Source organism: Phyllopteryx taeniolatus, chromosome 18 (assembly GCF_024500385.1).
Source record: "Phyllopteryx taeniolatus isolate TA_2022b chromosome 18, UOR_Ptae_1.2, whole genome shotgun sequence".
Taxonomy (NCBI): Eukaryota; Metazoa; Chordata; class Actinopteri; order Syngnathiformes; family Syngnathidae; genus Phyllopteryx; species Phyllopteryx taeniolatus.
This window is the reverse complement of record NC_084519.1, coordinates 1,832,393-1,855,172: the sequence shown is the minus strand read 5'-3', so window position 1 is coordinate 1,855,172 and position 22,780 is coordinate 1,832,393. Positions and strand designations below refer to the sequence as shown.

The 22,780-nt window shown below is 43.3% G+C and overlaps 1 protein-coding gene across 1 annotated transcript; it reads left to right on the top strand.

The window, feature by feature from the left end:
* The first annotated feature begins 1,838 nt into the window (after positions 1-1,838).
* ephx1 (epoxide hydrolase 1, microsomal (xenobiotic)) lies at positions 1,839-22,199 on the top strand. The gene is made up of 9 exons (XM_061754316.1): positions 1,839-1,967; positions 3,502-3,690; positions 3,825-4,005; positions 4,097-4,315; positions 4,494-4,623; positions 14,024-14,238; positions 14,388-14,496; positions 18,580-18,699; positions 20,780-22,199. Exons 2-9 carry the CDS (start codon positions 3,508-3,510, stop codon positions 20,988-20,990), a joined length of 1,368 nt encoding a protein of 455 aa, XP_061610300.1. The 5' UTR covers positions 1,839-1,967; positions 3,502-3,507; the 3' UTR covers positions 20,991-22,199.
* Positions 22,200-22,780: the final 581 nt, after the last annotated feature.

Below are 22,780 nucleotides of genomic sequence, written 5' to 3'. Positions count from 1 at the left end.
TCCACAGCCACCTCTCCTAGATGCTTCCATACCTCCACAGGAATGTCATTAGGAACAACTGCCTTTCCATTTTTCATCTTCTTTAATGCCTTTCTAACTTCCCCCTTACTAATCATTGCCACTTCCTGGTCCACCACACTTGCCTCTTCTTCATCAACTCCTCGAAGTATTCTTTCCATCTAGCTAGCACCAGTCAACATATTTCCATCTCTATCCTTAATCACCCTAACCTGCTGCAGATCCTTCCGATTTCTATCCCTCTGTCTGGCCAGCCTGTATAGATCCTTTTCTCCTTCTTTAGTGTCCAACCTGGCATACATGTCATCATATGCCTCTTGTTTGGCCTTTGCCACCTCTACCTTTGCCCTGTGTCGCATCTCAATGTATTCCTTTCGCCTCTCCTCAGTCCTGTCAGTGTCCCACTTCTTCTTAGCTTTCCTTGTTTGATTTCCTGTACTGTATGGTTCCACCACCAAGTCTCTTTCTCTCCTTTCCTGCCAGAAGATACACTAATCACATTACACACAACACCCTCAGTTTCAAGTTTCAGCCTCATCACTCGATCTGATACTCTTTTCACCTCCAAGACATTGTTTGCGAACTCTTCTTTTAAAATAACCCCGACCCCATTTCTCTTCCCATCTACACCATGGTAAAATAATTTAAACCCTGCCCCTAAACTTCTACTCTTGCTGCCTTTCCACCTGCTCTCCTGGACACACAATATGTCAACCTTTCTCCTAATCATCATCATGTCAACCAACTTCCGAGATTTTCCTGTCATAGTCCCAACATTCAAAGTCCCCACACTATAATCATAAGAATAAGCACAGAAGTCTACTTACCCACATTGTTGGTGACATAATGTCACAGCCGAGCATAGCACCTGACAACAGCGGTATGGTAAGAGGAAGCCCAGGTAGTTAGACACTGCCCCAAACACTAGTATCAAGTTACCCATGAAGCCATGTTGTCGCCGGTGAAAGTTTACAAAACGGTCAGTTGTAAAATGCGCGCTGCAGAGTTGGGTGGTAGTGTTGATGTTCAGCTCACCAGCTGCGTGTCTCTAAAGTCAATCCATCGCTTTCTTTATTTCATTTTTTGGGAGCTTGAAAGACTTCACCGAGCTGTTCTGTAAATTGAGGCATCCAGCGAAGATGCATTTTTGGGGTGTAGCCATCGTGAGCTTGCTAACTGCACGCTGGAGTGGTAAATGGGCCTTGGTATATAAGCTAAGCACAGCTAACTCACAACTGAGCAGCATAGCCAAAGGAAATGAAGTCACTTTGTACTTATATAGTGGGGAGGGCACTTCCGCTAGAAAGTATAGGCCCCAGGCCTGTGACGGCACGAAGCGGGTTTAGCCCCGCCCACAAAATCAGGAAAATGCAAAGACCTACCAAAGATGGTCTGCCACGCCTTTGCTTGTCACAGAGGTCCCTCAAAGCTGTCAAAAAAGCCTATCGCAGTCACAAAGACTATCGCAGCTTCACCATACACATTTTGCAACCTTTTGAAAATGTTTCATGGTTCCCCTTCCATTGCAAGAAATTCAATCACAGCTCTCTGCTTCTGACGGGCCTCCAACAATTAACAATTTCCAAAACAGGACAGGCTTGAACCAAACCTTCAAACAAATATTTCAACTACCAACTGATAATTTCATAAAAAAAAAACAATATTTCAATTATTAGCAGGTTCAATGAAGTGGGCTCATTACTTTTCGAGTGCCCCTCGTCTTTCAGCATTAGAAATATAATTTCAGTTCGATATAATCCCTCATAGTGTGACGCGGGGCTCCATTTGATAGCCACATCCAACTATGGTCTGCAGTATCCAAATGTCTGGTTCAGAGGGTTAAATTCGGACAGAGAGGGGGGAGGGGCTAAAGTTTCAGTGGGCTGGGGCCAGTGCCGGAAGAACTGCGGTCGCTACAACGCACGCACCGCGCAGCAGCTCGACAACAGGTACAAAAAAAAATAAAAAATACACTTTTTTTTTTTTTTTTTTTAAAAACAACTTTGTTTCACGCTCACTTACATTATAACGTGATCGTTCTGCTTTTTAAAAAAACAAACAAACAAAAAAAAACGTTAAAAGTATCAGGCGGGATTACGTTGCAAAGTCTACTTGAGAATTATGCAACTACTCGACTTAATAGTCATGAACAACATTCGTATTCAACTGCGTCTTGTGAATTCAGATCATGACTGTTTACAATGTCCCGTTGGCCGAGCATATTTCCTAAACGAGGGGCCTGCTCACGTCTGTTCTTTCCATAATCCTCCACGTTCATTTTTTTTTTTTTTTTTTTGTTCGACGAACTGCTGCCACTTTTTTTTTTTTTTTTTTTTTTTTTTTGCAGCAAATTCTTGGCTCGTGAGCTGCGTGGTAAGCCCCAGATTCAAACTGTCTATTGTGAGCCCAGCATACAAATAGCCTGCGTTGCTCACATGCAATTGTAGCACCGCACAACACACATTATTTGTCCTCAAAAAAAAAAAAATGTTGTATTGCTGTTATACAGTTCCACAACAAACTGGAATAATAAGCACGTTGTTAATTTCCTATAAAATATAGGATGAATACCTCTCGTCAATCAAAATGGACCTATCATCTTTGTATTTAAAAAAAATAAAATAAAAATAAAATAAAAATTGTTTAATGCAAACTTCTCGTTGTTTGTCATCTTTGACGATTTTTAACATTAGCTGAAACAGTTGATCATTTATAGGATATTTTTATGTTCATTTCCGTCTACTCAATTCGTGTAATTTTAATGAAATGTGTTTCAGAATATACAGTGTCCACAACAACAACAACAAAAAAAATGTTTTTTCTCTTTGATTTTTTTTATTTTTTATTTTTTTTCATTATTTTTTTCAACGTGTCCTTTTCAGCGGCTTGGTCAAGCAAAATGGTGGACCTGTATAGGCCTTTTTAGGCTGGAGCAGTTTTCTGTGTAACAGGGGAGTTGAAAATCCTCATCCTGTGGTTGTTGTTTGTATTGGGGGGGTGGGTGGGGGGGGGGGGGGCAGAGAAAAGAAAGCAAAAGTGGGGAAAAATACCAACAAAATAGCAATAGTTCAAATTAAGAATGCTGATATCGACATTGAAGATATTTAAAAAGTGGACTGTATATTTTTTTTTTTAAATGTTTCCCCCTGAACAATTTTTTTACAAAGGTTGAATCAAGATTCCGTTTTTCATGGGTAACTTGTGGTCATTTTACTTAAGCGTATGTCATCCTCAAAGATGCATAGTTTTCATATTGGTCTTCATGCAATATACAGGTATGCGATTGAGTTTGTAAATCAGAAGTATTGGAACTTAAATGGTGTAAGGAACTGAAGGCAGGGCTGGACATAGTCATGCGAAACATTTAGTTCAACAAACAAATCGTGCAAAAAAAAAAAAAAAAAAAAAGAGTGTGCATTTTCAAAATGATTTTTGTATATTATCACATTATGGGTTCACCTCATCCCCCTTCTCCCTGCTCAGGAAGCAATGTTCATAGAGGTTCTGATTGCTCTGGTGGTTGGAGGAATCCTCTTCCGGCTGGTGCTAAGAAGAGGCAGCCATGTTTTGAAGACAGAGGATGGTTGGTGGGGGGTTGGTCCAGTCCCTGATGGCGAGCAGGACATCACCACCTACCCTTTTAAAGTGACCACTAGCGATCCAGAGCTGGAGGTAATGTTGCCCCTATGATCAAACCTTGTTGTCATCATCATCATCATCATTATACCTTTGCGCTTTTCTCTGTGGGGAAAGTAACAAAGTAATCATGTTTTTGACAATTTGTACTGATATCATTTTTCATTCAGGACCTACACAGAAGAATAGACCAAACGCGCCCAGTTCCCTCACTGGAAGACAGCCAGTTCAATTATGGTTTTAACTCGGAGTATCTGGAGAAGGTCGTCTCTTACTGGAGGAAGGACTTTGACTGGAGGAGACAAGTGGATAAACTTAACCAATATCCTCACTTTAAAACCAACATTGAAGGTTTGTTTCTGCTGCTGACACGCACTGACTTACTCTATTGGCTTTTTGTCCTGATTTCTTCCCCCCCCCGCCCCCCCCAATTCCTATCCAGGCATTGATGTTCACTATGTGCATGTGAAACCCAAACGAGTGCCAGAGGGGACCAGTTCTATTCCTCTCATCATGGTTCATGGCTGGCCAGGCTCCTTCTATGAATTTTATGGGACAATTCCACTGCTAACAGAACCATCAGACCCCCAGCCCCTTGTGTTTGAGGTGGTGTGCCCATCCATACCCGGATATGGCTACTCAGAAGCACCACATAAGAAAGGTGCGTCTGCCGTCTGGGACACTATTCCCAAAAATGCAAGCTTGAATACTCAGCCAATGTTAAATTCTCTCTGAGAAAGATATAGTTGAGGTATTGCATTGCAATGTACAATCATTTATCCGCCCCCGCCCCCTCCCCCTCCGACGCAGTGCCAATTCCACAATTTACATTTGAACAGGTTTTGATTCAGTGTGTGCTGCTCGCATCTTCCACAAACTGATGAGACGGCTGGGCTTTCAACAGTTCTATGCTCACGGGGGAGACTGGGGCTGGCTTGTCACCACCAACATGGCTCAACTGGAACCCAAGTAAGACACCCCCGCTCCCCAACAGACGGTCGTTGTACGCACTGAGCGACGGAACTGGACCGTTGCAAAATAATTACAGTAGGCAAGTCTTTGCCACACACGAAGTGTGTTTGAAGGCCTCACATCGACTGATGCGTTGCAACTGGAAAAACTGCTATCCTGTATTATGGCGTTAGATATGTGCCACAATTACGTACTCGGAACTGGAAAAATTGAGCAAAAAAGCACTTACGATGCCTGACAGTTACAAATGTGCTGCAATTGTCAACCAATCAGGAGTCAGACAGCAGGGAAAATTCTGATTGGCTGAAACCTCTATCAACTGCTCAAGGCTTCCGGCATGCCGTATATATTGTGATAAAATTCAATTGGATAGTAAACAGCCTCTGAGAATGTTCCCCCGTTACCAGTAAGTAATTGTTTTTTTGAGGCGCCACATCCAACATACTGTTCTGTATTATTTTTTTTATTGAACCACAAAAACGTAGTGCAATTGTTAAGGAAGAAGCGGATGGCCACAAAGAAGAGGAAATGAGTGAGAATGAAGGAGAGTGGATTTTGTGAGAGGTTGTTGCCAATGATCAAGCTCCCCATTCAGTGAATGGATCCGTGCATTTCGGCAGCAGAGACTACACATTTTGCTTTCTAGCCACAGGTACATAGGAAATTATGAATAAAGTTAAGTAGTCTTGTAAAACACAATGCATATATAGTATACTGTTTATACTCCATTGGTACGGCTTTTTTTGGAGGCTCTTTGTTTCTTTGTGCAGGGCTTGAAACACATTTCAATAAGGTGGGCCTCTGGCATTTTTACCACAGTTATATCACGTTTCCTTTTAATAACCCTCAATAACCATTTGTGAACTGAAAACAATAATTATTGAAGCTTTGTGGATGGAATTATTTCCCATTCTTGCTTGATGTACATCATCAGTTGCTCAACAGTCTGAGGTCTCCATTGTTGCATTTTGCGCTTCATAATGCGCCACACATTGTCAATGGGACATCTCGAATGCTGGCAGGCCCGTCGAGTACTTGCGTTCTTCTACGGAGTCACGCTGTTGTAAACATGCAGAATGTGGCTTGGTATTGTCAAATTAGCAGGGACGTCCCTGAAAAAGACGGTGCTTGGATGGCAGCATATGTTGCTCAAAAACTTAAATGCACTTTTCAGCATTAATGGTGCTTTCATAGCTGTGCAAGTTACCCATGCCAAGGGTACTAACACACCTCCAAAGCCTCACAGATGCTGGCTTTTTAACTTTGCACTGATAAGAATCCAGGTGGTCCTTTTCCTCTTTGGCCCAGAGGACACAACGTCCATGATTCTCAACAACAGTTTGAAATGTGGATTCGTCAGAATGTAGTGCTGCCTGAGAGATCGAAGGTCACAGGCATTCAGTGTTCATTGTCAGACTTGCCATGGAGCTTCCTCCAGATATTTTCTTCATCTTTTGAAGATATTATGGACCGTAGATGATAAAATCCCTACATTCCTTGCAATTGTACGTTGGCAAACGCTGTTCTTAAATTGTTGGACTATTTGCTCACGAGGGTGGTGAACCTCGCCCCATCCTTGCTTGTGAAGAACTCGGCCTTTCAGGGATGCTCCTTTTATACCCAATAATGAAACTCACTTGTTTCCAATTAACCTGTTCACCTGTGGAATGTTCCAAACAGGTGTTTTTTGGAGCGTTCCTTAACCTTCCCAGTCTTTTGTTGCCCCTGTCCCAGCTTTTTGGGAATGTGTTGCAGGCATCAAATTGAAAATGAGAGAATATTTGCAAAAAGCAAAACACTAACATTCATCAGTTTGAACTTTAAATATCTTGTCTTTGTAGTGCATTCAACTGAACATACTGTAGGTTGAAAAGCATTTGCAAATCATTGTAGTCTGTTTTTATTTGTTTTACACAATGTCCAAAATTCATTGGAATTGGGGTTTGTATTTCGATCAGGTAATAGTTGTTATCAGCCCACTCTGTCACGTTTGGGGTTTGGTCGAAGGCGAGGAAGGCAAGGCAAAAACATGGAGCACCCAAGTGCAGGGAAGCAGGGAGGCAACGCAGTAGTGCAGGACTATATAAACAATTATATTTAATTCCAAAAAAACAAAGGAAAGTCTAAATGCTAAATTAATAGAATCCAAAATCTAAACACAAAGTAACAAAGAAAGAAACAAGACATGACTGATGAAATAACTGAGCGACAACCGGCGACTATGACCTGGCACAGACCGAGACAATGACACCTGACAATGATATACTGCAAAAACGTGTGAACCAACAAGAACTGAAAGAAACCAGGGAACTAAATACAAACAGATTGACGAGACGACGAGGAACACCTGGACGAGACACAAATGGCTGGAGAGAGCTGATTGGTCGACACAAGGTAAACGAGAACAGGTGGACACGACAACCAAATGAGCACACGACAAACATGGAACACAGGAAAACATGGAACAAAACTAAACAACCCAAACCACAACAGACCATGACACACTCACCCCATGCCCCTGTTGAAGAAAGTACTTTGATTGGGAAAATGTTAGATCAGGTCCAGGTCTAGAAAAGTATGGAAAATGGAAACTTTTTCCAAGACAACAGCTCTAAAAAAAAGAAAGAATATATAAAAAATATCATCGATCAAAATTTTTTGGGAGGCGCTTGGAAGCGCATCTACGTTGCTGTGAGAGCACACAGTTGTAGCGTTTATGGAATGAAATAATAATTGTGCTTAATTTAGAAGGAAACGATGAGTTGGAAGCGGCGCCTGCGTCACTTCCGGGTTATCATAATTTTAAATTACAGCGTTATAAATCAAGATATTTGATATATATGAGGGGCACCACGTCATATTTTTACAAGTTTAACTTGAGGCGAAATGACGACAAACCTTTTTAATCAGTCTCTTATTGGAAGGTGGCTACATTTTAGAAACTTTGAGTTCGAGACTTTCTAGAGTTTCGTTCCGAACCCAAACACACACATAATCAATGCAAGTGGTGAATTTAATAGAAAATGTAATATGAAAAAGGGGTTTCTACCGGATTAAACACAGACAAGCACAAAACAAACAAGGGACAGACGAACATTGGGGAAGGAAGGGATTTGTGACGTGAGATGAGCAGAATGAGCGTGTAGTGAATGTGTATAGCTGAGGACTCCTGGTCTCATTAAAATATACCCAAATATGCACTAATCCGTAGTTTTAGTAGACCGCAATGTTGGACTTACGTGTCTGGAACACGTTTGAGGCAGGCGAGTCAGGCTCCCGAGTGTTCGGACGGACCGGTCCGCACCGGGAACAGGTGGATTCGACGGAAGGGAGGAAGGAAAAAAGGAGGAAAAGCAGGAAGCCAACGAGTTCCCGGGCAGGACGTCTCTCGGGTGTCTCTGTTTGCCAGACGTTCGGAGTGGACGTGTTGCGTCCGCCTCCATCCCCTCGGACTGAGTTCGGGCTCCCAAGCAGGGTGGCTCGGAGCGCTTGCAGGAAGCTGCAGCCGGGGATCATCGGATGTGTCCTTGCCACCTCGGGTGAGGTGGGCGTCCTGCGTGACCCGGTCGTCGGCGAGTTGGTCGGGGTGAGACCAAAACTCCAGAAAAGCTTTTCTGATCCCAGCTCCGGCCAAAAAGGCCCCCCCCCTTTTCTACCACCTTCGCGAACACCGAGGGGCTGGGCTGCCTTTTGGCGTTATTTTCCAGTTTAGGATTATTTTGTGGTTTAAAACCAGTGGAATAAAATATTAATTATTGAATTTAAGATAGCGAGACCATCTTCTCACCCTGCATTGTTCCACGCTCATCCTCTTTCATACCTGTAATGAATGTTGTGTGGTGTGGAGAACATTACATCTGGATCAGTTAACAACATATTCGACATTAGACATTCAAGTTTGCAGCAATACAGTCACTAGTGGCGTTCATGTAAAGTTCTTAAAATATTAACTCCCAGTCGAGTCACAGACTGTCTTATGAAACCATGTCTGTAGTGTTGTTCCGTCGCCCGTGGGTGTCGCTGTTCCCTGTTGCAACTCCCAAGTGGCATTATTCAACAGAATTATCCAACCTTTGTTGGTGCAATCCTTCGACTGGCGTGGAGTTAATTAATTTAGCGTCCGAGGACGAACTCGGCATCCTTGGGTCTCCGCTTTGAAGGGCCAGGCAGCCGTGATTCACTTAGCGTCGACATGGCAAAGCAAATGTCTGTGTCTTGTTGAAGATAGTTTATGGTGTTGATCCGTTTAGAGTCTGAGTGTGACTCTGGAGTTAATGTCTACCTCGGCGGGGAGCGGCGGTAGTGCGAGGCTGGGGTGCCGGGTGGCATCTTTTGCGTGGCATGTCCGCTACACAGTATTATACCATGGTCTTGATGAATACTCGATTCTGATTGGCTCAAAACATTTCAGACAGAGCTTCACCGAATTTGAATGTTGTGACATTTTTAAGAACTTTGCATGTATTTTCCCAGTCTTCACCACACCAATGTCAGTAGTGATGGTAATTCTTTGAATTTGAATGTCTGATTGATGTCAAATCTGTTTGTCAACGGAACCGGATGAGACGTTTCACCCCACATAAGACAAATGCCAGATTGCAAATATTAGTGTTCTCAACACCCGCATAGAATTGAAACATTCATTACAGGGATGAAAGAGGATGTGTGCGTGACAATGCAAGGATGGAAACCGGTTTCGTTATCTTGGATCCAATAATTAATATTTTATCCCACTGGTTTTAAACCACAAAAGAATCCTCGGGTGGAAAAGTAACATTAACATCTGTCTCCCCTTTTGAGAACAGGAACCCCAGTTCTATGGACTGTCACTGCGCATGCTCTTTCCACCCTCACATCACAAGTCCAGCCTCCTTCTACCAATGTTTCTGTCCTTTGTTTTGCTTTTTCTCTGCATTGTTCCCCTGTTAGAGCTCATTACATTTTCTATAAAAATCCACTACCTGTATCATTTGACAAAAGACCTCTGGTTATCGAGAACTCTTACCTTAATTCCTGTAGCAACCTTCCGATTACGAGACATAGAGGTTTTACGTCACTTTGTCCTGAAGTTTTACACATCCAAAAAAGAGACGTGGTGCCCATTTTCGAGATGATATATTTTGATTCTAACACTTAAACTTAAAATCACGCTAAACCGGAAGTAACGCAGGCTTATTCTTTTCTCCTAAATTAATTATGCTTTTATCCAAACCAATATAAACTACAGTGTAATAATAAAAACTGATTTCATCATCATACCTGTGGTTATTTAGCATTGTAACACTAGGAAATCTATTTGATAACGTAATGAATTGCATTTACATTCCCTTAGAAAGTTATGGGATTGGAATGACTCTTCATAGTCAGGCGGTGCAGGGGAAAATAAATGGTTGAAGTACAACTTTCCATTTTAACTACAAAATGTATAACATTATGAATTGGTAGGTTCATTATTTTCGTTGGCCTGTAACCACGGTATAAGAGTTCATGCCCTTCGAGGTGTCCAATTATCAGGGAATAATAGACTTCACGGAGGCAACCATCCTCCGGCACAGAACAAAAAACTTTATATTATGAAACAAAGGCAAAATATATTGAAACGGAGCCGTGAGGCATTCTGGGGTCAAATGGAAAAAAACGTTCACATTTTCTAAATGTCTGCCGCAATCTAGTGGTTATGAAAAAGCTGGACACTTTCATTCTAAAATGCCACCGCCACTTAGTGGTTATAAAAAGGTCTAGCCTACACTTTCATTCAAATATGACAGGGGTACGTATGACTGCATATATGTACAGTTGTGCTCATTAAGTTTACATACGCTGGCAGAATTTGTAAAATATAGTTGTTTTTATAGTTGACTAATGACTGAACAACAACCATCATTAATTTATTTATGGTTACGTTTTGTTTACTGATAATGCTTTTCTGAAATGCTTGACCGTTTAATTTGAACCCCATTAAAATTAAATTCAATTAAATGTGTTTCACCTGGCTGTTCATGTTTTGAAAGAATGGTTACCCATCTTACAAATTCTGCCTGGATAATCAAACATATGAACACAACTGTGTTTTCTAATTTACTAAATAAAAGTAGGGATGTGAATTTCAAAATAAGAGCAAGTAAAAAACGTGTTCAATTCTTGGGGGAAAAAAACTAACAAAATACAGATAATACTTGATGTTTTGATCATTTAGGTAGAAGCAAAATCATGCATTGTAAAAATGCAGTATACATAGGTACAAGGGTTTTCCAGAATTTTGAGGTAAACTTTGGGGTGCGTATTATACATGGGTGCGTATTACACACGAGAAATTACGGTATCTTATTTAAGTGAAATTCAGAAACACTTTCATTATTTCTAATATAAAAAGTATATATTTTGGATTAAAGAACTTTATTCTTAAACATTGTTGAAAATGCACTTTCAATAAAGTATTGACAAAACCGTCATTTTTATGTTGAGGCGGAGTTGTCGACATCTGCTGAATGTAACTAATTCTTACTTTTAATCTAATTTAGTTACTTTTAAAAAAATCAAATAATCAGTTGAGTAACTAACTTAGTTTGAAAATCAAGTAATCAGTAAAGTAACTTACATTTTCATGGTAACTGTGGCAACACTGCTGTAGCAGTTATAGGTCAAATAAGAATGTAATTAATTTAGGAGAAAGTAATAAGGCGGGAGCGACGTTTGCGTTACTTCCGGTTTATCGTAATTTTGAATTTAATTATTTAAATCAAACTAATGTCTCGGAAAAGGGCACCACGTCACTTTTTACAAGTTTAACTTTAGGCGAAATGACGACAAACCTTTTTCATCAGTGTCATAATCTGGAGGTTGCTACACTCTACGACATTTTGAGTCCTAGGTTACAGAGGTTTACTTAAACTCAGAACACACAAAATATGACCAAGAGTGGAATTTTATGGTATATTTAATGAAACACACAACTACAAACTACAAAAAGAAAATAACACTAAGGGTAAACGAAAGAGAGAATGAGGCGTACGAAAATGGAAAAGAGGACATCATGTGGAGTCAGAGCGAGAGAAGGCAAAGTTGGGATTTCGTATGAAGCTAGTCATTTCCCCACAGTTATTCCGCACTGATGTTGTACATCATAGTAAGGATTGCAGTGTCGACTCGCAAACTCAGATCAGCTGGTCTTTGGGGGTGGTCTTCCTCAGGCGGAAACAAAGCATGTTTGGTTGCAGGAAAACCAGATGCACAAAAAGAAAAAAGAAATAGGAAAGGAAAGTTGTTGTCCCGTTTGGGATGTGCTCATAACTTCCCTGTCGGTTGACCTGGTGGCGGGCCGAGCTCTGGCCCTCAGAGGCGTCTGGGACCCGTCCGGGATGCCGGCAGTTGCTCGCTGAAGCCCCGCCGACCGATCGTGGCTAGGGAAAGCAATCGGAGCCGCATGGCCGACTTCTTCGATCGAAAACGCAGCCGGATTGGTTGCGGCGGAGGTTTGGGCACGTGGTGGCTCCCGGAGGCGCCCGAGGACAAAGCGAACAAAAGAACGGGGAGGGGGTTGGCCGGAGGCCACCCAGCTGGCGAGCTGCCAGCAAGGTACAAGAAGAAGTAAAACAAGACCTCCCAAGCCTCAACTCTCGTAAATTCAGAGTTAAATACCCCAGAGGTGGGGCGTAGGAAGAGGGATTGCCGACTTGGAGGAGACTACACCCATCAGCCTGAATCTTGTCTACAAATTGGAGTAAATGGGTTTAAAATCATATTAATCTAAAAAAACTCCCAAATGTGTACTCTCACGCATAGAATCATTGTTTAAACTTTGGTCGTGGCAGATGGGTTGCTTGTTGTTCAATACAACAATTCGTACTGTTTGATTTCAAATCATGAACCGCTTTCAAAATCATGCAGAGGACCTGCCGAACTGAGAATAGTGACACAGACACCGAGACATACGTTTGGAATATTTCTACAGAGTGTGCGAGATATCAAAACGGGCATTTTATCTTCTGTTAAACAAAGGCACGTCAACAAGTTCTAGCGCTTGTAGTTCCTCTCAACGCCAGTGGGTGGAGCCTCACGCGACATAGTCTTCCCCAACTATTTGGTCCGGGAAGGCGTCTCTTGAAGACCGGAATCAAGATTTGACGGAAAGCTGCTAACTAGGTTGAGGTCCACTTGACGTACACCAGACGTTGCCCTAGTCGCCGTATAAGTATGTAAAGGAAGTATACGCGTGAGCGACATTACTTGGATATCATTTTCTTGAAATTATTATGTGACATAGTGGCATATAAAGAATCAGAATGAGACATCTATTTACTCAGATGTCACAAATTATTGACATTTTTTTTTTAACCGAGAAGTCCGGAAATTTGGGTCTGGAAAAAGTAGGACATTTTGAAATCTCAGATGTGTAGGAACCCTGAAAATATTACGACAGGAAACTACGAAAACCTCTTTATATTGAACGCATCAGTCCTGCGGACAAACTGAAGACCAACAAAGGATTTCATTTGTATTTATTTATTGACATGCGACTGTTGGCCACGGTACGGTGACAAATTGATGATGCAATGAGGAATCTGCCATTATCCCATAGTATTTTTACGCAGCACATCATTTTGTCCACTAGATGTCACTGTTGGCTCCCAACCAATGCTCTGTGACAAATTAGTGTACCATTAGAAATCATCAGGTGAGCGAACAGATTTTTCTTTTTTTTCTTTTCTCATCACATTACACATTTGCCCGACCACTTGTTTCTAGGCAGAGTGGGGCTCAATCATTACTCCCCATTTGCCAATTTAAAGATCATCACTAAGCCGTGCTGTGCCCCTGGGCAGAGAATGCAAGAATAGGAATTCAGACACACAGTTTAAGAAGATAAAGAAGTAAAAACCATTTAACCACATACACTATGAATAATTTACTTAGTAGTCTATATGAAATATGCATTCATTTTCGATATTGCTTCTCCTCACAAGCGTCTTGGACAACTGAAGAGAAACAACCAAACACACTCACATTCACACCTATGGGCAATTTAGAATGCATCCATCCATCCACCCATTTTCCGTACCGCTTATCCTGAAAAAAGGTTGCGGGCGTGTTGGAGCCTATCCCGGCTATCTTCGGGCGAGAGGCGGGGTACACCCTGAACTGGTCGCCAGCCAATCGCAGGGCGTATGTAAACAAACAACCGTTCGCACTCACATTCACACCTACGGGCAATTTCGAGTCTTCAATCAACCTACTACGTATATTTTTGGGATGTGGGAGGAAACCGGAGTACCCGAAGAAAACCCACGCAGGATTTGTAAACATAGTTTGTTTTTTTTAAAGGTAGAAGGAAGCAGGAGTACCTGGAGAAATCCCAAGCACAGCGAGAATAACCTAAAGCACTGTTCATATTCTTTAGGATTGTCAAAGGCTTGCATGTGAACTTTGCTCCAACTTCCAAACCTGGACTGACCATGACCTTATCGCTCCTGCTTGGCCGTCACTTCCCCAAGCTGTTCGGCTTCACCAGCGTGGACCTTGAACGTCTCTACCCCTGCATGGAAAAACTGTTTGTGGAGGCCATCAAGGAGACTGGCTACATGCACATCCAGGCCACCAAACCCGACACCGCAGGTGAGAACCAAGAGCAACAAACATAAGACCATAAGCCATAAGATGACTAATTTCTTTCTGTGAGTGTGCGTGTGTTAGGCAGATTGGTAGTTTTTTTTTTTTTATTAGCATTTCAGTTCATCATCTTATGCTCTTATTTTTTTTCTTAGGTCGAGGGCTGAACGATTCACCAGTCGGTCTGGCTGCGTACATTCTGGAGAAGTTCTCCACGTGGTCACATCAAGACTTTAGAAACCTGGAGGACGGAGGACTCACTAGGTACAGTAAAAGAGGGAAAAGACAGAGAGTACAGAGAATATGCTATCGTTGATGTACTCTACCATAGTTCCTCATATTGGGACGTGAGTGCTTATTTACTCATCTGCTGACCAGGCATTTATTAAAGACAAGGTGCTGAAAGGAGGGAAGGGTCTTTATGGTCCATATTTCACAAACAAGTTGATTTTCTTGCTCAAGAAATTGAAAATGGCAGTCATTTCCAATAATATCGCTCCAGTCCGACCTGGCAGGCCCAAACGTATTGTGAGGGTCTGCTGGGAACGTCTGGCAGAATCCCCTGTCAGAAGGAGTTTCAGCTCCCACCTCCGGCAGAACTTCACCCACGTCTCGGGGGAGGCGGGGGTAATTGAGTCAGATTGGATAATGTTCCGCGCCTCCATTGCTGAGGCGGCTGACCGTAGTTGTGTGCCTGTCGTGGCGGCAATCCCCGAACCCGTTGGTGGACACCAACGGTGAGGAATGCCGTCAAGCTGAAGAAGGTGTCCTGTCGGGCTTTTTTGGCCTTTGGGAATCCTGAGGCAGCTGATGGGTACCGGCTGGCCAAGCGGAATGCAACTTTGGTGGTTGCTGAGGCAAAAACTCGGACGTGGGAGGAGTTCTTTGAGGCCGTGTAGAACGATTTCCGAACGGTTTCGAGGAAATTCTGGTCCACCATCCGGCGTCTCAAGAGGGGGAAATAGTGCAGCACCATCAACACTGTTTATAGTAGGGATGGGGCACTGCTGACCTCGACTTGGGATGGTGTGAGTCAGTGGGGAGAATACTTCGAAGACCTCCTCAATTACACCGACATGATTTCCCATGAGGAAGCAGAGTCTGGGTTCTCTGAGGCGGACTCTCCTATCTCTGGGGTTGTGGTCACCGAGGTGGTTGAAAAGCTCCTCTGTGCCAAGGCCCCGGGGGTGGATGAGATTCGTCCGGAGTTTCTAAAGGCTCTGGATGTTGTGGGGCTGACCTGGTTGACACGCCTCTGCAACATCGCATGGACATCGGGGACAGTGCCTCTGGGGTGGTGGTCCCCCTTTTTAAAAAGGGGGATCGGAGGGTGTGTTCCAACTCCAGGGGGATCACACTCCTCAGCCTTCCTGGTAAGGTCTATTCAGTGGTGCTGGAGAGGAGGGTCCATCTGGAAGTCGAATCTCAGATTCAGGAGGAGCAGTGTGGTTTTTGTCCTGGCCGTGGAACAGTGGACCTACGCTACACCCTTGGCAGGGTCCTCGAGGGTGCATGGGAGTTCGCCCAACCAGTCTACATGTGTTTTTTGCGGATTTGGAAAAGGCGTTTGACCGTGTTCCTCGGGGAGTTCTGTGGGGGGTGCTTCGGGAGTATGAGGTGCCAAACCCCCTGATACCGGCTGTTCGGTCCCTGTGCGACCAGTGTCAGAGTTTGGGCCGCATTGCCGGCAGTAAGTCGCCCTTTGTCACCAATTCTATTCATAACTTTTATGGACAGAATTTCTAGGCGCAGCCGAGGCGTAGAGGAGGTCCGGTTTGGTGGCCTCAGTATTGCATCTCTGCTCTTTGCAGATGATGTGGTTCTGTTGGCTTCATCAGGCCATGATCTCCAACTCTCACTGGAGCGGTTCGCAGCCGAGTGTGAAGTGGCTGGGATAAGAATCAGCTCCTCCAAATCTGAGAAAAGGGTGGAGTGCACTCTCCGGGTCGGGAATGCGATCCTGCCCCAAGTGGAGGAGTTCAAATATCTTGGGGTCTTGTTCACGAGTGAGGGAAGAATGGAACGGGAGATCGACAGGCAGATCGGTGCAGCCTCTGCGGTGATGGGGACTTTGTATCGGTCCGTTGTGGTGAAGAAGGAGCTAAGCCGAAAGGCGAAGCTCTCAATTTACCGCTCGATCTACGTTCCTACCCTCACCTATGGTCACGAGCTGTGGGTCGATCCAAAGATCCCGGATACAAGTGGCCGAAATTTGTTTCCTCCGCAGGGTGTCTGGGCTCTCCCTTCGATAGAGGGTGAGAAGCTCGGCCATCCGGGAGGGGCTCAGAGTATAGCCGCTGCTCCTCCACATTGAGAGGAGCCAGATGAGGTGGCTCGGGCATCTGATTAGGATGCCTCCCGGACGCTTCCCTGGTGAGGTGTTCCGGGCACGTCCCACCGGGAGGAGACCCCGGGGACGACTCAGGACACGCTGGAGAGACTATGTCTCTTGGCTGACCTGGGAACGCCTCGGAATGCCCTCGGAAGAGCTGGCGGAAGTGGCTGGGGAGAGAGAAGTCCGGGCTTCCCTGCTGAGGCTGCTGCCCCCGCGGCCCGACCTCGGTTAAGCAGAGGAAAATGGATGGATGGATGGATGGATGGATGCGCATGTTCCTTTTTTTCCAAATGATTGTCTATGGAGAGGAAAACACTTACCGTAATTTCTTGTGTATAATGCACATTTCCCCCCCCAAAAAATTGTCAAAAGTCAATAGTGCCCATTATACATGGGTATAGGGGAAAATGGAAAAAAAAGTTCCCATTTTAGAAATGTATGCCGCCATCTAGTGGTTATGAAAAAGGTGTAGCCTACACTTTCATTCCAATATGACAGGGGTACGTATGACTGCATATGTACAGATGTGCTCATAAGTTTACGCACCCTGGCAGAATTTGTGAAATGTTTTTTTTTTTTTTTTTAATTTATTTATTTATTTTTAAAGATGACTGAACAACAACCGCCATTAATTTCTTTATGGTTATGTTTTGTTTATTGATAATGCTTTTTTGAAATGTTTGTCTGTTTAATTTGAATCCCATTAAAATAAAATTAAATGTGTTACGCCTGGCCCTTCATGTTCTCTTTCAAGAATTGTACCCATCTTACAAATTCTGCCTGGGTAATCAAACATATGAGCACAACTATGTGTTTTCTAAATAAAAGTAGGGCTGTTAATATCAAAATAAGAGCAAGTAAATAAAAGGAAAGTATCACGTGTTCAAATAAAGTGCTTAATTAACTTTAGAATAATTATTTGAAAAATACTAACAAAATACAGAATCATATTTTGATCATATGGGTAGAAGCAAAATCGTGCATTGTAAAAATGCAGTATACATGGGTAGAAGGGTTTTCCAGACTTGAGGTCAACTTTGGTGGTGTGTATTATACATGGGTGCACATTCTACAAGAGAAATTACGGTAGGATAAGGTGCTGACTGAGATTGTGTGGTTGAGAAATCGGATAAAGGGGCTGCAATAATCGGATTCTTAAAACGATGCACATTTCCCCATTGTGGGACTAATAAAGGTTATCTTCTACAGTATTATAAACACATTCATGCATAAGTCATGCGCAGGTGCGCGTGCACACTGAAGATATTAAATGCGCAAAATATCTATCCATTAAAATATCTATTGTTACATATGCGTACAGAATGCAAGTTATGAATTCATATACAATGTGTCTAAATGAATGTCTATTTCTACAGGTATGTACAGTATGTTTACCAGTTGTGAACAGGCTCAGACTTAGACTAAAGACCTAAAGACCTAAAAGGAAAAGAAACAGTTAGTTACAAGGTCATGAAACAAACCAAAAAGTTTTATTTCTTTGTACAGAAAATACAGTATGTAACGAATAGGACGCACGTCAACCAATGGACACTGAGGTCGGTGGGTCATGAAAAAAAATGCTCATTTGAGAACCAGACCAAAATGATGTGCACCCCTGATTCTAGATACGTATTACATTTCAATTTCTAGGCGCCTGTTCTCACTGGTGAGGTACGCGGTGACGTATTCATTTCTTTCCTCTTCCAGACAGCGTCCTGTGTCGCTGTGTATGAGTTTCTCTCCAGACACTTATTAATTTGCCTGCTATATTTGCATGGCTTTGTCTTTCTCTTTCTCTTGTTAATTACTCCCCATCCTCCCTTCGTGATAACGATGAAAAATGATTGTACATTGGTGTGTTTGCGCGGCGCCGTATTTCATTTGTCATGTTCTTGCAGACCTCAAGAGAGGAGATTGACTTTGCTCGATTCGTATGGAACAAATGACTGAATATTAACAACAAAAGGCGTGGTGTTAACAAAATGGCATGGTGGTGTGTGTGTGTCTTGAAGGAAGTTCTCGCTGGACGACCTGCTGACTAACGTGATGATCTACTGGACGTCCGGCTGCATCGTTCCCTCAATGAGGTTTTATAAGGAAAACTTCTCCCGTCTCGACTCTCCCCACATCAAGTGAGTGGAGTCATATTCAAAGGTGGCCGTTTAGACTTGTATATTCCAATGCAGATGGCCTTTATCAGTAGAAACACATTTGTCAAAAAATTCCATCATATAATATTACACACTACTGTAAATTGCAATGTCTAGGTGTTAAATCGGTTACAATCGGTTCTCGATGCCCAACCCTAGCTGTAGGTGTGACAAAGGAGTATATGGTGGAGGTGGGACTGCATCAGGGATCTTCCTGTTTACAATGGTGATGGACAGGCTAACAGATGAGGTTATACTGGAATCCCCATGGACCATGATGTTCGCGGATGACATTATCTGCAGTGGAAGCAGGGAGCAGGAGGAGGAACAGTTAGAAAGGTGGAGGCATGCACTGCACTGTAGCAGTGTTATATACAGACCCTCTCCAAAAAATTGGAATATCATGGAAACGTTTATTTATTTCCATTTCAGGTCAAACCGACATTACAATCCCTTCGCTTTAATCACTGCCTCGATGCGCCGTGGTATTGAGACAATCAGCCTGTGGCGTTGTCTGGGAGTGATGGAAGCTCAGATTTCCTTGACGCTTGCTGTCAGTTCTTCTTTGTTTGTGGCTCTGGTGCCCCTCATTTTCCTCTCGATAATACCCCATAGGTTCTCAATGGGGTTTAGATCTGGCAAGTTGGCTGGCCAGTCAAGCACTGTGATGGCAAGGGCATCAAACCAGGTTTTGGTGCTGCTGGAAGATGAAATCTGCATCTCCATACAGATCCTCAGCAGAAGGAATCATGAAGTCCTCGAAAACATTCTGGGAGACAGTTGCGGTGACCTTGGATTTAAGAAAGCAGAGTTGACCAACACTTGCACTGGACATTGCACCCCAAATCATGACTGACTGTGGATATTTCACACTGGACCTCAAGCAGGTTGGGTTCCGTTCTTCACCCGTCTTCCTCCAGACCCTTGGATCTTGATTCCCGAATGAAAGGCACACTTTACTCTCATTGGAAAAGAGGACCTCGGACCACTGGCCAACAGTCCAGTCCTTCTTCTCCTTGGCCCAGTTGAGACGATTCCTACGTTGGCTCAGGCTCAGAAGTGGCTTGACCCGAGGAACCCGACAGTTGTAGCCCATCTCCCGGAAATGTGTCTGAATGTGCTGTTTTTTGAAGCTGTGACTCTTCCACCCTTTCTAGATTCTTGAATCTTCTCTGTTTGATAACCCGCTCAAGCCCAACGGTCATCTCTTTTGCTGGTGCATTTTGTCCTTCCACTAGACTTTCCGTGGATATGCTTGGACACAGCACTCCTTAGCTATGAACTTTTGGGGTTTAGCCATCCTATTGAGGGTATCAATCATGGTCTTCTGGCCAGTCGTCAAGTTCTGCAGTCTTCCACATATTGAACCCAACTGAGACAATTGAACCAAACGGAAGCAATTTAAGGACACCTGGGGAAACCTGTGCGCAGGTGCTTTGAGTCGAGTGGATGATTAGTGTGGTGTGACACAACATTTTTGAAAACATTTATGGCCTGCAACATTTGGGCTGAGTATTACAGTATATACAGTATTCAATGTTTTGGAATTCCTGATCTTGTGGGTTTTATGAGCTGGAAGCCCCAAATTACTGTATGTAAAAAAAAAAATAAAAAAAAAAAAATACTTGAAATTGTTTAAATTGTGGGCCCTGAGTCTATAATCGATGAAAGTTTAACTGAAAGTTGAATGGAATTATGGATATAAATGAACTTTCCCATGATATTCCCATTTTTTTTGGAAATGTCCTCGCACCTCCAAAACGACTACTTTTCAGGAAATCAAGCCCCCCGATGGTACAAAAAAAACCCTTTAATACTTGTACACAAACGCAGACGCCTATTCCAAGTCATCTTTGAGCGTTCAAGCGCGTTAATAAATTCATTGTCCAGATATTTTCCCGGCTAATACTGCCTAAAAATAACGGACAAAGTGGGGACGGACGACTTTTGGTTGAAAAAAAAAAAAAAAAAAACCCCATGAAATTGTTTCTGCCCGACAGCAACGATATGTTGTCTTTGGGAATACAAACGCAGATCTAACCCATGCATCCACTCTTGCCAGGATACCGGTGTCCGTGCCCGCTGGGTTTGCATGTTTCCCCGACGAGCTGATGCACACCCCAAAGCTGTGGGTCCAACAGAAATTCCATAACCTCCTCACCTACACACACATGGCTCGTGGGGGTCATTTTGCAGCCATGGAAGAACCTCAGCTGATGGTTGAGGACATTCACAACTTCATCAAGAAAGTGGAAAAGATCAAAGCACAGTAGAGATTATTCTGAGGTGGTCTTGGTGGTTTTTTTTTCTTCTTTTGCTTTTGAAATACACAAAATATGTAACTCGAGTGTAACCTTTTTACTCCCGTTGATTTGTTTATTTCAAACCCATTGTGGCAAATTCATAAAACCTTCGTCAGTGTCGTGACCTACATAAGCGTATCGATCAACAATTCCACGTCGTATTCCTTTCGACGTTGATTCAAATACCTAACGAGACATAATCGATCGTCTCGTACCCAGTTCCCATCAAGATTTGCTTTGGTTCCGTTTGGTCTGCATTGTTTGGCTATTCCGTTGTAAATAAAAAATGTCCCCAAAACACTGTTGACCATAGAGACTTGACCCTAACGACCCTTAAGTCGTATAGAAAATGGATGGATGGAAATAGGACCCTGATCAGGGTTTATTGATCCGAACCACACAGTGGCGAGCCAAACTGAACTGCGCCGCTTTGTGGAAATGTGGCTGATATCCATAAAATTACAACAACAACAACAACAACAAATGAAAGTTTTTTTTTTTTTTTTTTTTTTTTTGCAGTGCAAGTACCGGTTGAGAGAACAATAATATTTTGTGCAATGAGTTCTAACACAAACGCCTGTGGCTAAACTGTATTTGAAGGCATTTAAACAAAGTGAAAACGTCCAGCGTGTGTTTACTGTCCCCCCTGCTGGTGTTTATGGTTTCTACCTTCCTCCGAGCCTCCCCGTCAGCCTTGCGGGCCGGCAGCTGCAGATGGAAGGTCAGCGGGCACTCGGTGTTATTGCGTCGACGGCGCAGGGAAGGCAATAGGCATTCCGCCGACTGATATCACACCGAGTCTATTTGGCCACATACGGCGCATGATGCTAACCGAAAACGTCTACTGACGTTTGCTATTCAAAACACGCGCGGACATTTTGTCACAGTTGAAAGCTTTTGAATTGTTGAGTTTATTTTTTGGGACCGTAAATGTGTACAATCAAGCTCCTTGCTCCTCATTTTAAGAAGTTAACGCATTTTTTGGGGATTGAAATCATGACCTGAAATGTTGTTTTGTTTGTCTTTGCTTGGTTCCGGAAAGTGTAGTATGTTCAGCATGAAAGTAGTGCAATAGTGGCAATGCACCAGTAACTAGAAGCAATTTACTGTACTATTTACTTTGATTGAAGTGATCTGAATGTTTCATCTGAAGGACTAATAAAAATATTTGGCACGTTGTTCTGCGCTGTATATTTATATATTTCGTTAGGCTCACCTGACGACAAGGGCTAAAGAAAATGGATGGAGACGGTAACGAGATTTAATTCTTCTTCTTATTATTATTATTTTTATTTAAATAGAATTTTCTTGGCGGGTCACTGATGGGGTTAGTGCGACACTCGCCCGACTTTGCTGCGGTTCGCACTCAGTGACGGTGCGAATATGTATGCATGCGCACTCGCGACTGACTGGCGACCAGTTGAGGGTGTAGGCCGCTTTTCGCCCGACGTCAGCTGGGATAGGCCCCTGCACCCGGAACGGAAGATGAATGAATTGAATGTTCTTGAGCACTTAGCATAGCAGCTAGGCTCAAGAAAAAGCCCAGAATCCCAGATATGTTCGACCTCTTCTTGGTCATCGCAGTCAATGTCGCACTGCCCCTGACCCTAGTCCAGCTGTTACCACATTTTTTTGGACTTTCCCAAGCCCCCCCAGAGTGCCCTGGCTTAGGACACCCTTCTAGTCCTGCACTCCCCCCTGGCCTAACTGCCCGCCCGCATGCTCCTCTTGGCAGCCAAACAACCGGGGAGGATCAGGAC

What these genes read in the sequence shown, in the direction of transcription:
- ephx1 (XM_061754316.1), top strand. Translation starts at nt 3,508, where the DNA reads ATGTTCATAGAGGTTCTGATTGCTCTGGTGGTTGGAGGAATCCTCTTC. An exon ending in CTAGCGATCCAGAGCTGGAG is followed by an intron (nt 3,691 to 3,824) that starts GTAATGTTGCCC and finishes TTTTTCATTCAG; the next exon opens with GACCTACACAGAAGAATAGA. An exon ending in CTTTAAAACCAACATTGAAG is followed by an intron (nt 4,006 to 4,096) that starts GTTTGTTTCTGC and finishes ATTCCTATCCAG; the next exon opens with GCATTGATGTTCACTATGTG.